Source organism: Rhincodon typus, chromosome 11, assembly GCF_021869965.1.
Source record: "Rhincodon typus isolate 14 chromosome 11, sRhiTyp1.1, whole genome shotgun sequence".
NCBI classification, from domain to species: domain Eukaryota; kingdom Metazoa; phylum Chordata; class Chondrichthyes; order Orectolobiformes; family Rhincodontidae; genus Rhincodon; species Rhincodon typus.
This window is the reverse complement of record NC_063342.1, coordinates 55,628,603-55,643,806: the sequence shown is the minus strand read 5'-3', so window position 1 is coordinate 55,643,806 and position 15,204 is coordinate 55,628,603. Positions and strand designations below refer to the sequence as shown.

General features: G+C 38.5%; 1 protein-coding gene across 1 annotated transcript in view; it reads left to right on the top strand.

The window, feature by feature from the left end:
* The window catches only part of LOC109927725 (cilia and flagella-associated protein 47-like), a 413,667-nt gene extending 398,747 nt beyond the window's left edge, over nucleotides 1–14,920 (top strand). Inside the window, exons 61-62 of the mRNA XM_048603110.1 lie at nucleotides 12,257–12,431; nucleotides 14,722–14,920. Of these exons, the coding sequence (XP_048459067.1) occupies nucleotides 12,257–12,431; nucleotides 14,722–14,920 (374 nt within the window). The remainder of the gene's footprint in view (nucleotides 1–12,256; nucleotides 12,432–14,721) is intronic.
* Nucleotides 14,921–15,204: the final 284 nt, after the last annotated feature.

The window sequence follows — 15,204 nt, the reverse complement described above, 5'->3', positions numbered from 1 at the left end:
TTGGTGCTGGGACCTTTGTTATTTATTATTTACATAAATGATCTGGATGTGAATGTACAAGGCATGATTGGTAAATTTGCAGATGATACAAAATTAGGAGGTATCGTTGATAGCGAAGGAGTTTATCAAAAATTACAGAGGGATCTTGATCAGATGGGGAAGTGGGCTGAGGATTGGCAAATGCAATTCAATGCAGATAAGTGTGAGGTATTGCATTTTGGAAAGTCAAACCAAGGTAGGACTAATACACTAACTGGTGAGGAGTGTTGTGGAACAGAGGGACCTAGGAGTACAAGTACATAGTTCATTGAAAGCAACGTCACAGGTAGACAGGGTGGTGAAGAAGGCATTTGGCATGCTGGCCTTCATCGGTCGAGGCATTGAGTATAGGAGTTGGGATGTTATGTTACAGTTGTATAAGTTGTTGGTGAGGCTGCATTTGGAGTATTGTGTACAGATTTGATCACCCTGTTTACAGAAAAGACATAGTTAAACTGGAAAGTGTGCAAAGAAAATTTACAAGGATGTTGCCAGGACTAGTAGGCCTGAGTTATAAGGAGAGGTTGGACAGGGTAGGACTTTATTCCTTGGAATGTAGGAGAATGAGGGGTGACCTTATTGAGGTGTATAAAATCATGAGGTTAATAAATAGGATGAATGCATATTGTCTTTTTCCCAGGGATGGGGAATTGAAAACGAGAGGGCATATGTTTAAGGTGAGAGGGGATAGATTGAAGAAGGACCTGAGGGGCAACCTTTTCCATGCAGAGAGTGGTGCGTATATGGAATGGGCTGCTGGAGAAAATGGTTGAGGCAGGTACAATAGCAACGTTTAAAAAAAATTTGGATAGGTACGTGGATGGGATGGGTTTAGAGGGATATGGACCAAATGCGGGCAATTGGAACTAACTGAGTGGGCACCATGGTCAGCATGAACCAGTTTGGGCTGAAGGGACTGTTTCCAAGCTGTATTACTGTATGACTCGGAGGTCTAGCAGCATCTCTGGAGAGAGAACTGAACTGTTCTGAAGAAGAATCACTTGACTGGAAACTTTAACTCTGTTTCTCTCTGCACAGATGTTGCCAGACCTGCTGGGTTCCTCCAGCAATTTCTGTTTTTTTTTACACAGTATATCAGGAGGTTCTGCAAAATTATTTGGTGGACAATTGGGAGAACCACGTGGAAATTTCCAGCATTGATCGCACTACCTACATATCTCAGACATGTATGTCCACGATCTCACCTATGCAGAATAGCCCACATGGAGAGTAGTTATTCTTTGGAATAGTAAGTGGCAACAGATCTTCCATCTGTTCTATAAAAGTGTCTGATGTTTAAGTTAAGAGTAATGTACCTATTCAACAAGGACCTAATCTACACACTGAAGATACAAAGAATGCTTCAAGGTTTCAATCTGCTCTAAGGAAAAAAAATTGACACAACTTCTCTCAATCCAAAGAAACATGGAACGTGTTACATTCCACATGCCTCAAACTGAAGACAAGGAATGAAGATTGCCTTTGATGTTTTTATTTGTTGTCTTACTCTTAAACTGGTAGGAAACTGCCCTGCTGTTCAATACGATCATGGATGGTCAAACACTTCAGTGCCTTTTTACTCACCACAACCCTGCATTCTGTTGGGAATCAGAAATCTATCAATTTCTACATTAAATATACGCAATGTCTGAGCTTTCATAGCCCTTTGTGATACAAAATGCCAAGGGTTCACATTGTCTGAGTAAAAAAAGGAAATTCTGATAATCTTAGACCTAAGTGGCACTCTCCTTATTGTTGAGATGAAACTGCTTTATTGTCATATCCCATGGTTCTAGATTGCCCAACCAGGGGAAACATCTTACCTGCATCTGTCCTCTTTATCCCTTTAAATATTTTGCAAGTTTTAATCAGATCAACTCTCATTTTTTCAAAACTCTAGAGAATATAGTCCCCACTTGCCCAATCTCTCTTCGTAGAAAGCTCCAACATCTCTGAAACAAGTCTGGTGAACTTTTCTTGCACTCTGTCTCAGGAAAGATACTGCTGCCACAGAGAGAGTTGGAGAGTCATAGAGTCATACAGCATAGAAATAAATCCTTCAGTCCAACCAGTCTATGCTGACTATGTTCCCAAATTAAACTAGTCCCACCTGTCTGCATTTGGCCCACATCCCTCCAAACCTTTCCTATTCATGTACTTATCCAAATGTCTTGTAACTGTACCTGCATTCACTACTTCCGCAGGCAATTCATTCCAAATATGAACCACTCTGTGCAAAAAAAGTTGCCCCTCATGGCCTTTCTAAATCTTTCTCCTCTCACCTCAAAAACATGTTCCCTTGTTTTGAACTCCCCTAACCTAGGGAAAAGATCCTTGTCATTCACCTTATCTACGCCTCATGATTTTATAAACCTAAATAAGGTCAGCCCTCAACCTCCAGTGAAAAAAGGTCCAATCTTTTCAGTTTATTTTTATATCCCAAACCCTCCATTCCTTGCAACATCCTGGTCAATCTTTTCTGAGTGCTTTCCAGTTTAATAATATCCTTCCTGTAACAGGGTGACCAGAATTAAAATTATGCAATAAGCTATTATGCGGTCTAACTAAGTTCATTTATAATTGAAGCAAGACTTGACTACTGCTGTATTCAAATTCATTAGATTTCCTAATAGCATGCTGCATATGCATGATAGCATTCATTGACTTATCGACAAGGACAGCTAGGTCCCTTTGTGCATCTGTACTTTCCAACCTCTTACCATTTAAGACATACTGCACACATCAGTTTCTCCCACCAACGTAGACAATCTCATGATTTTCCACTCATTCACTAAGCCTGTCCCAATCATCTTGAACAATATGTGAAAATATTATGTTTGTTCCCCTACACCAATTTACATTGTAAACAGTTGGCACCCGAGTGCTGATTTTTGTGCTATCCCATTTATCACAGGCTGCCAATGTGAGAATGACCCCTGTATTCCTGTTCTATTTTCTGTCTGTTAGCCAATCATTAATCTATGCAATACAAAACCTCCAACCCTTTGTACTTTCTCACCAGCCTCCTGTGGGAGGAGTTTTATCAAAAATCTTCTGAAAATCTATGTATACTATATCAATCAGCTCCCATTTATCAATTTTGCTGTTGGCATCTTCAAAAATTGCAACAAGTTCATCAGACACCATTTTCCATTTGCACTATCACCAATGAGATCATTATCAAACCAGGTGACTATGTATCCCAGCCTTTCCAATAGGTCTGTGGTTTACTGTTTTCTCTCTCGCTGACTTCTTCAATAGCAGGGTGCCATTTCCAACTTTCCAATCTTCTGGAATAATTCCAGAATTTATAGTATTTTGGAAGATAATTACTAATGCATTGATTATCTCGAGAGCAATCTCCTTCAACATTCTGTCATATGTATCACCAGGTCCTAGGGATTTATTAACTTTCAGTCCCATTAATTTCTCCAGTACAATCTTCTTGCTAATGCTAATGACCTTTAACTCCTCATTATCCCTGGCAACTTGGATCTCTAGTTCTGCAAAATTTTTGGTATCTTTCTCGGTGAAAACAGATACAAAGAAATCGTCTGGTTCCTCTGCCATTTCTCTACCCTGTTACAAATTTTCCTGACTTTGCCTGTATTGGATCACATTCACTTTAGCCAAATCTTTATTTTTATGTACCTATAGAAGCTTTGCAGTCTGTTTTTATGTTTTTGCTCGATTGCATTTGTATTCTATTCTCCCTTCTGTTGTCAGTTTCTTGATCCTCCTTTGTTATATTCTGTATTCTCCCAGTCCTCAGAATTACTGCCATTTCTGGCAACTTTATAGGCCATTACTTTTGATCTAATACAATCCTTAACTTCCTTAACTGTTAGCTACACTTGCCTATCCTTTGTTGAGTTTTTACACCTTGAAGAAACAGAAGTTGCTGTACATCATGTAATAGTTCTGTGAAGACTATTATTATCTATTTCTAGTCATAGATTTTTAATATATTTTCCCAAACTACCTCAGCCAGTTTATTCCTCATCCATCCATTATTCCTTCCGAATGAACTGCCTTTCCCATATAATGTAAAATTCTATCATATTGTGGTCATTCATTCCTAAGAGTTCTTTTACAGTATGATTATTAATTAGCATTTTCTGACCCCACACCATATTCCTGTAGAAAACAACCTCTAACACACTCCAGAAACCTGTCCACCACATCTTTAGTGTTATTTGGCCTATCTAGTTTATATGCAGATTGAAGTCACTCTTGATAATTGTCCATGCTAATTGCTTCTGTCACCTCCTGATCAACACCATGCACCATACTATCATGACTATTTAGTCGTCCATAAATAGCTTCCACTAATGTTTCTTCCTCTTGTTTCTCCGTTCCACTCAAACAGATTGTACACATTGTTCTTCTGATGTGAGATACCCCCTCAGCCCTCATCAACACAGCATGATTTTCTTTTCCCTCTTATTGGTCTTCGAATATTTTTTCATTTCCAAGTCCTGGTCATCTTGCAGCTAAGTTTTTGTAATGACAACTAGAATACACCATTATATATATCTGTTTGTGCCTTCAGATCTTCTTGTTGAAAATGCTGTAGAACACTTTGCTGTTTTGACATCATTCCACTTTCAAACCATACTCAATGTTCAACCTTGTTTCTCATACCTTTTAGTCTCCCTAGCTTCTCTTCAATTTCCTGTTATCACCTTTATTTTCTTCTAAACACAACAATAGGAAATGTGACTGACATTTTACCGTTCAGGTTCCCAACTCCCTGAAAAGCCAATTTAGACCACTGTTCAGCACCAACAACACTCCCTGTAAGATTATTTGTCCCAGTTCCATCAAGAAGCAACTCATCTCGCTTGTACTGATCTCACCTGTCCCAGATCTGGTCCCATTTCCGCATAAAACTCCCTCTCCCTTTAGTTCTTCAGCCATATATTCAATTGATCAGTTATCCTGTTCTTATGCTCATTAGCACACGGTACTGGGAGTAATCCTGGGATTACTGCTCTTCAGGTCCTGCTTTTTAATTTCCTCCCTAATTCTCTGATTTCTGCCCTCAAGTCCTCATCCCTCTTCCTATCTATGTTGATGTATTTTAGCCAATCTATGAAATCCTTAACACTGGGTCCAAGGAAGCAATGATATCTTGATGGGAAATGAAATTAATATTTTTATGTAAAAGAATCAGTGTTATGACTGGAATGTCTGGTAGTCACCCATTCCCTCTCTGTGTGTATGCTTCTAATCTGTGGTGTGACCTCCTCCCTAGATGTGCTATGTCTGTAAGTCCTCTGCTTCACAGATGCACAACAATGACTCCAGCCACTGCTCTAGTTTCAAAGCCTGGAGCTCAAAGTTGTACAATTGGTCACATTTATTATCGGTGTGTTTGTCTGCAACACATAGTCTGTTTATGACTTCACAGACTGAAACACAAACTAAGTACCCAAATTTCACTTTGAAGATTAAAAATACTGATCACTGTCACCCTCACTCTCACCATGCAGCTTACTCTGACCATACACTTTGATGAACACTGACATGACTTCGATTTAAAAGGGGAGTTTGGGAATGGAAATTGGTGGAGCCAGGAATTGTTTGCAATGAATATGTATACAGCAGGAGCAGCACTTTTATTTCAGGATGGACCCTTGGAAATATTAATGCATGCAGTCAGTAGTAGGACGGACAGACTTTTCTACATCAATGGGACATAAAATCATGTGGCTGTCATGAAGGAGATGTGACTGGAGATCATTGAGGAGGTGAGCAGCCTTGTCTTGGATGCAGCACAAGAAATGGCTTAATTGCCCATAAGAATGACTGTGTTTTGCTGATTCACCTACATCTTGGGGTTTGGAGTGCACCAATATCTTGTATGTAATGCCATTGCTATTCTGAGACAGCAAAGCTCAAATTGGGAGAGTAAGGCCAGGTAAGGCAAAAATAGTGTGAGCATCCAAGTCACCACAATGTGAATAAGTGCAAAGAAAGCAAGAAAAGAGGCTTGAGGTAGGGTTGGGCAGGGAGGGTGGTGGGGTGTGGATAAGGTATCACTGATAATACAGCACTTACAGTTTCTTCTGTTATTTGTATGATATGGGTTTTCTGCTGCTTACATCAGATAAGGTCACCTGTGTCAAAGGCCCATGTAGAGGCTTTCCTTAGCTACCTTTATTGGAGTTCTCCATATCCCACTGCATGGAGGACCTTGCTAAACCATCATTTGTTTGTGTTGCAAATGCTGACTGCTCCCTTTATCAAGAACCTGTTCTGTTTCTGATATTGCTAACATAGGTACAAGGGAATAATGACCAGAGGATTCAGTCACATCAGGGGTTATCATTACTGTGGTCATGGTTCTATGAAGGTATAGAGAAATTGAGAATGTGCCAGCAAGCCCAGGACTGACACCAACCTCTACATAAAGAAGTCTTGGGTGAAGATCCCCTCAGGTTACAGGGTAGGTGCAGAAAGCTCACAGTCTATTATCTTGATGCTGTTTTCTCCAAGTGAGCAAAGTGCTTTACTGCACAGGCCGAAGATGTCCCAGGACTCCGTCACTGAATTATGCCAACTGCTGGAGCAGAACCTGAGACCTGAAGGAGTTGTATTGCCATCCTATCTCAGTGGCCATCAAAGTGACAACTGGGCTAAAATTTTAAATGACTGGCTTCGTTCATGGATCCACTGGGGACTTGTGTGGGATTTCTCAACCATCACTCTGAAATGTACCTCAAGTTGTTACAAATGCAATTTGAGACAGAATGCACCATTTCATTTCATTTCCCTCTGACGAGGTCAGTGCTGCAGCTCAGGCATTAGTCTTTGCCAACACAGCTGCCATCTCCCGGTGCAGGACGTGATAAAATGTACACACGTTAAAAGCATTGTAACAGCTCAATAGAAAATGTTTCCATTCCATCAATCTACAAATCATCTGTGTTCATTGGTACCATATCTTCGAAGTCTGTGTCAAGTCCCCTGGAAGCTGCCATGATGCCATTATCCTTGAGAACTCTCATATTCCTGCTTCATTTCAAAGGCCAGATGATTTACAATAACGACCATGTCTGATGATTCCACTACACAACCCTTGACTGAGGCTGAGTATTGATACAGTACAGTCTATTCTTCAACCTCTGATATGATGGACCAGATGATACACCTCCTGAAGATGTGGTTCTGAGGCTTGATTCAGCATGGGGTCTGTCACAGTCCAGACAGTGTGCTATATAATCCTAGCAGGCCATGCGGGGATTTGATGGATACTGAAGAGCTGGGAGAGCAGCATCATTTTCTGAGGAGGAAATGAGGATATTGAGCAGGGGGAGCATCACCACCATGAAAAATGTGAGAGACTAACAAGTATTGGCATTCTGCATGATTCAGCCATTTTTTCCCCTATTCTTCAACATTAATTAACAAAACATTTTCCTCCAAAGGGAAACTTAAGTTGATATAATAACCTTGCAGCATACACTAAATTATTTTGTTGTGGTTTTTATAAAACTATATTTTCTCAATGAATGCCAATTCCAGTTTGCTTTTCACAGTTTTCTGTTTTGCTTACTTGGTATATCATGTGTAGAATAATGTGGTTTTGCTATTTTGGTAATATACCAGGACTTAGATTTCACATGAGGCAGTTTTCCATATTTATTAATTACTAACCATAACATTTTCTCAGAAGGAAGCAGAGATTGGCAGGTAAACTTTAAAGCTAAATCATTTCTTTCTTGTGGCAGTCAACGTGTAAAGTTTGCATAATAATACTAACAGTAGACTAGGGTGCAGCAAAAATAGAACAAGGAATGGGAACACAGGATTGCAAAGTGCTTGGAAAAAATACAAAAGCATGATGAGCTTAAAGACATATATTTGCGAGAGGGATGCAACTTCACGTAATTCTAGTGTACTTTCCTCGGAGTTTACTTAAAGGATTGAATACTTGGTCTGGTACGAGATTTCTCAGATCATTGTGTAACACTGAAACTCCCATTTGTCTTGTAAATAACAGTTGACGCAGAGAGACAAGGGATGGAACTTCCTAAGTCAGAGTTTCTTGGGCCTCAACCCTCAAAAAACCTGGCATAAGATTTCCTCAGTTGTCAGAAGAAATACTAGATGATGCAATGCTGGTTGTTTAGGAAAATCATGCCTCTTTTATACATTAAAATCACAGAAAAAAAATGTTATACCACCAATTTTTACATGTTCTCTCAAGATTTTGTTCACAGTTTGAGCTTACTCATTAAAACTAGCCAGATTAGAATCATGAAAGCTCACTCGGTGAAGCAATTAGCATAATGGTTTTTAAGATCATTTTGTTTATTTTGACTTGTCATGTTCCCTTTCTGTGTAACACAATAATTGAAAACAGAAAAAGCCACCAAAGGCAAGCACCATAATCTGTTGACAGTGACTTTTTATTGACGATAACAATAGTATCAATTTAATGCATACATCATGAACATTGTGATAGGTAATAAGTAAATTTCTATATGGATCATTTTTTTTCATTTTGAGGGCAGCTGCTAATAATATTATGAAAGACTATGGCATATGAAGAATTGCTTAAGTGGAATTTAGCTTTTGTTAAGGTCCATTATTATTGTTTTTTTGGGGTGCATACTTCCCAGTTGCTGTTCCCTTGACCTTTATGGAGCATCTATATGTAGGAGCATAGTTCAAATAACTTGATTACACAATCTGTGAAGGATCATGCCATGGGAGGATCTCAATGAGCTCTTCCTTACAGAGATTTTTTAAAACCTTCAATGATGTACCTGCTGGGTTCAATGATTGTAAAATGTTTGGTAAGAATTTTGAAGCTAAGTTAATCCTGCACAGAAGCAAACCATTGGTGTTTCGACCATTGAACTGGAGCACAGTAATAACTGGAGGTAATGGGCCATAATTGCCCCTGCAGAGCAATGAATGATGTTTATCATTAGTTAGACTTTCCCTTCCCCATTTATTCATCATTATAATTTGTGCCATGTGTTATTGATGTGCTAATAACGTAGTAGTGAGGCAAATCAGGCAGCTGGGATCGGAGTGAACATGGCAAAAAAACAGTCAGGATCGTGAAATTAAAAGTTCAAAGGCTAAGAAGGAAGTATGAATGAGAATGGTGAAGTAAGTTTAAAATCACATACAGACAAAGAAGTGAAATGTAGAAAAGAAATATTGGATTCAAGGAGAAAATAGAGCTTTCATGATGAGAATGGAAGAGGACACTGATTGGGATAGGTGTAAGGGGCAAGGTTCCTACTGAAGTAGGCAAACAGTTAATGGAGTCTTAAAAGATATTCAAGCAAATCTTTTCAGCAGCTGTAAAAGTAGTTTGTAGTGGTTTGTCCTGAAGGTGCTCCCAATAAGCCATATCGTAAAAGAATGCATGTGGCACGGTCCTGAAAGAAAAAAAGATTAATTTACATTTTTAAAGCCTCTTATAACAATGAGACCTTGTTTCAAATTTTATGCTGATAGTCATTCACTCTCAGTGCCAGCAAGGTTGTTTGGCAGTAATTAACACCTGAAACTGTTGAAAGTGTCGTTAATTTGAAACAGAAAAATACTTGGTTTTCTATGGTAAATTTAGTTTGTATCTCCCTCGCAAATATATCGCTCCATTCACGGAGTTTAAGGCCCTTCAATTGTGTGGCAGACAACAAAATACAGTTTTCACAAAGTGGAACATCTTGGGCATCAACTTTTGGATTTCCTTAATTATAATCTGTCATGCCTAAAATTGAATAACACATTAATCCCCAACGTAGTAAAAAGTAAATTCAATCAATGAAAAGGAGTTTTACACCAAAGAGCATGGCACCCATATATAAAATTGTATTTTCAAATTAGTAATCAACACATTTTTGAATACTATAGAAATAGAAGAATATGGGAATATGATTGGAAAGTGGTCTTGAAGTAGCAGATCAGCCATAACGTACTGAATGGTAAAGCAACCTCGAGGGACCAAATGGCCACCAATTGCTGTTTTTTTGCTATTTCTTTTTATAAATATCAAATAACATTATTGTTTGAGATTGGTATATTTTAATCAGCAGAACTGTTTTGAAAGCAGTATCATCAAAGCTTGCTTTCCTTTGACTGTATTACTTTGAATTTCTTCACACAATTTCTGAAACTGGACTGGATTAAATTACATTGCCCTTTTCTGAGCAAGTCATAGCCTAGCTTGTGAACAAGTAACAACAGCTGATTGACTGACTGATTTAATATTTGTAATAATGGTTCTAAAAAGAATCAGTTGGTGCTCCAAAGAATCAAATGGAAGGAGCTTCATATTGGAGCAAATTACTACAAATGTTGGAATCTGTACTGTAAATGAAAAGTTCTGGAGATCACAGTGGGTCAAGCAGCAGAGAGAAAGTAAGCTAATGTTTCAAGTCTTGATGACTAGCTCCAGCAATTATTGTGTATCCCACAAATAGGAACCAATGCACTACTAACAAATACAGAGAGTTTCTAGCCCCTGCATTGAACAAACTGCTGGAAATGCTTTATTCAGTGTGATTGTTTTAATACAACATTGATTTGTTCAGATTTCAGGAAATTGCATCATATCTTTGCCTTGAACCTTGCATTTACAAAATAAATTACGCCCCCTTAGTCCACAGCAGAACCACAGATCCACAAAAACGTAGCTGGATTTAGTAGCTGCCCTTAGAATGGCTACGTGACAAATATTTGTGCTACTCACACTCCTAGCTTTTGCAAGGACAGTACTTCTCAACTTTTTTGTCAACGGCCTCAATCTATTTCGTGTCTTTCACAAGGATTAATTTCCTGAATACTTCCAGCATGTATCATTTATTATTGACCTATAGGCTTGTATCTCTGACTTCCCACACTGAACTCTGGATTTCAAGTTTGTGGGAATGGGAAATTATCAAATTGATGCCAGGCATTTCCTCACAAAGTGAAACAGTATTCGAATGAATGCTGTGTCTTTGTATGATGAAGGAATATGTGGCTGGTTGGGTTTCTTAAAACCTGCCACTATGAAGTTAATGCACTTGAAATTACATGGATTAACACATGAGGAATTAATAATTCTGATCAAATTTTTGTTTTGCATGACTGTCGCTAGGTGCCAGTCAGCTTATTTTTATTAAGTTCCATAAAGTTGACTCTTGAAATAAGGGACAGAAAAAAGAACCTAGTGAGTTTATTGTTTGTGCACAAATATTTCATGATCTAATTTTGAGACCTAATCCTGCGATTTTGTTGATGCTAGTTGACTATTGTAGCAGCTTTAATTGGGTAGCTGGCAGCGCAGATGCTGACATTGCCTTTCTGGTCACAACTACTAAAGGAGACCAAACACCTCTGCAGGTACTGAAACAACCATGCAACTATGGGAGCTATTTTCGCACACAGCAGGAAGGCAGATACAGAACCTGCACATTTGTTATGAGATGTCCTACAGTTGTCATGCAGCACTGACAGTGACAGTCAGCTATAATCTGATACTTCCCTCTCTTCTTGAACATACACTAATGCAATGCTTCCCTCTGAGGTTGGACAAGGTCAGAAATCACACGACACACCTGAAGAAGGACTGAAGCTCCGGTAGCTTGTGTTTTCAAATAAACCTGTTGAACTATAACCTGGTGTCATGTAATTTCTGACCTTGTCCACCCCTGTCCAACACCAGCTCCTCCACACTCTGAGGTTGGTTACAGAAAGGCAAGTGAGTGGTACAGAAGACCCACTATCTTGACAATCATCTTAAACTTCCCTTGCAGCTACTATCACATTGGAAGTCAGCTGCTGAGCTGCTCGATACGTCACTGCAGGCTTCTACTCGTTGCGTGGGTTTCTGTCGCTTTCATAAGTACCTGTCACTTCTCAGCCCCTCTCGACTAAGTCTTGTGGCTGAGTGGGGAGAAAGCCTGCCTTTAGGCCAGATGCTCTGGGTTTGTATTCCACTGGATCAACAGGTTGATGATCGGTCTGTTAATCCCTCCGATGCTTCCTCAATATTTTCCAAAGGGAAATTAAATGTGTGTGAAAATACAAAACAAACTTAGTCTTCTGACATGTTCTTACTATCACAGATAAACAGGCAAATGATCACAAGTATGTATGCTTGCATTATTTTTATGTCTGATTCTGTGTAAAATCTGTTTGTGAGCTAGTGTTTCATATTATAAAGGTCATTGAAATGTCACACTGGATTTCTCTGTTTGTACAGCAGGACAAACCCCAGCAGGAGACTTTTTTTATGAAATTCAATTTGACACAGAGAATGCCAGAATTCAAATGGAGTCCACAATTGCAGTAAACTTTGTGAAGAAAAATTGGGACACAGAAACAGGCATTGTCACACTAACTTTCAATATTATTTTTGCACCATATAAACCAGTCAGGTATGTGAATCATGCAACATGAACCACAAGGTCATCTTTGACAATAAAAATTTGCGTGAAAGTAGATACCAGGTTTTTAAGACAATCTCAAAGTCTAGTAGAGAAAAACAAAGTTTTCTTAATTATGGTATTCACTTGGATCATAGCTGGAAATTCTTATGGTTTTCACGTCAGCTGGTATCTGAATTTCCTGACAGAAGTGTTGCAAGATTGGCTGCAAAGGCTGTTTCTATGTGTTATTAAAATGTACCAAGATGCCAATGGTACATGAGAATTGTATACTCATCATAATAAGTAATTTCCATTAAAATTAAGATGCAGATAATTTTACATTATTGCATCTCGCATTTGTGCTATCGTAGCAGCCTCAAACTGGGGTAGGTAGCCGAATTACGATGTTAATTTCAATTATGTGGCTTGCTTCTTTTTGTAAAGGCCATTCTACTTGGCTCCCAAAGTGCCTGATATTTCAAGCAGTAGGCCTATTTTAATATGCTAGGATTTGGATTGCCATTTTTATTTGGAATTGCTTGGTACATGTGCACTCCCAACACTTTCACAAGTCATAAGGCTGAAGATTCAACAAAGTTATGTTTGAAATTAGTTTTATGGGGCCTGGAAGAACTCTTTCCATAAAAATAATCAGGGTCTCAGTTAATGTGTGACTAGTTTCTAAGTGACTGTGGCTTACCAATATTCCATCTGCCCACCATCTTCCATCCCTACACAACTACCTTGAAACACACTTTCTCTGGGTAGTTATGAAATTGAACATCCCACAATGACCATGTTCCCAAAAGTCAATATCTACCCAATATCTGATAAACATGAATGACATTGTATTCAGTTAATTCTTGAATAATACTCATGGGGGATTATGCCATTCATAAAAATCTACTTTTGCTTTTGTCTCTCTGAAGTCATTTTAAAAAATTCAAATAATCTTGATTAATGCTGATGAATGATAATTCACCCATTTTTTTCATTGATATTTCAAAGCATCCTTCAGTGTTCTCCACAATTCTTAAAATTCAGCTATCACTATGTAAAGTTAACATTGAAGTTTTAGTTTAGTTTATTTACTTAGTGTGTGTAAATTCCCAGATCACCACCTCCTTTGCTAAGTTTGAAGTGATTAGTCCATCAATTACTGTGCAGAGGATCATTCCTCAGTAAAGTGCAGCATTGTTTATCGCTCACCGCTAGTGCATAAGGGATTTGTACCGTGACGCCAGTGATGGAATTTGGCTGCCCAGGAGCCCTGGTTTGTCCTGACCTTGTCTAGCAAGGACCATTCTCATTATGTAGTTTAAAGCATACCATTCAACAGATGGAATTTATCACAAGGAATTTGTCCGTGACAACCCGTATTCCCATTCCTTGATTTGAAGGATATCTGCTTGTAGATTTTGGTCAGGAGGGTTGGTCCATTTGAGTACCAGATGGAAGGCTAGCAGGAGGTGGATTTGATATGTCATTATGGAGTGGTAATCAACACGATTTGTTTATATTAACTTCAACACACAGTATAATTAAATGATTTACATGTTTTCTTACATTACACACTCTGTTTCGTCATGACCAGAATATGATAACTAAGAATGCTGCATCATGACAACAGAATTCTCCTACAGCTCTGTGTTGATTGAAACCACCTGTATCAGTGGTTTTCTTCAATTATTTTGTTTATGCAAAGTCAAGCCAAACGATAATGACTTTCCCTCACATATACAAATGAAGAACCTTTCCAGCTATTTAAGTGAACCAGTGACTGCAAAAATTTAGAATTGATTACTTCTCAAAGCTAATCAAATTAGTAGTTGGTTCTACTTCACGTTAAGTTCATTGATTCTACCATTGCTGTTGTGTTTTATGAATTCTTTGCAACTTCTCTGTGCATCATATCCTTATCTGAAATGAAATTGGACACAGTTTTAGGAAGTAATTCAAATCAGTGGAATGCAGCTGCAGGCAATCTCAGCATTTGTTTTGATTAACTGACCATTTTTGGTATTGTTTTTGGTGTGTCTGGAAAATTAATCAAAGTGTTTGTCACAATAATGGCCCCCCCGACAATGATGCTGGTATTGGTTTGAAGAAGTGGATCAATGCCAAACCACCATTATATATATCCTCAAGACACTGTTTACTTGAAGTTGACTTTTTTCTTTGCTTGATTAATTTTATTCATAATCAGAAACAATTCAAGTATCAAATCTTCAAAATATTTAGGACATGATTGCATTTCATAGAAATGAATGGTTAACCATTTTTTGTTGTTTTATTTCAGCCAGTCAGCAATGCTGAAAGTGCAGTCTGCCACTGGTGGAATCTGGAGATTCCCATTATTGCTGATTGCCACTGAGCCGCAGGTAGACGATGTGATCAATATTGAAGCATTAGGACTAAATAAGGAATCTGTCGTTTGCTTTAGGCTTACAAGCCAGACAAGGTATCATCATAATTTCCAGTTACTTTCAATACTGTAAAAGTTTTATGTCCCTAATGCTCTAGAGATATTTTGCAGCAAAATATATATAAAACAAACTACTGATTTTTGAGTCAATGACAGACCTGATTTTGGCATAGTCCCCTTTTGGGAATCTGTACCTGTGTGCACACGGCCTGTACTTCCTTCCACCACTTTAAAGCTGAAGAATCATTCATGAAGAATGCAGAGTCTGAACTTGGAACTGTCAGTTTGAATAGTTGATTCAATGTCAAATCAAATTCAGGAAGTGAAATGAAGACAGGGAATTAAGGGCCTAAAAGA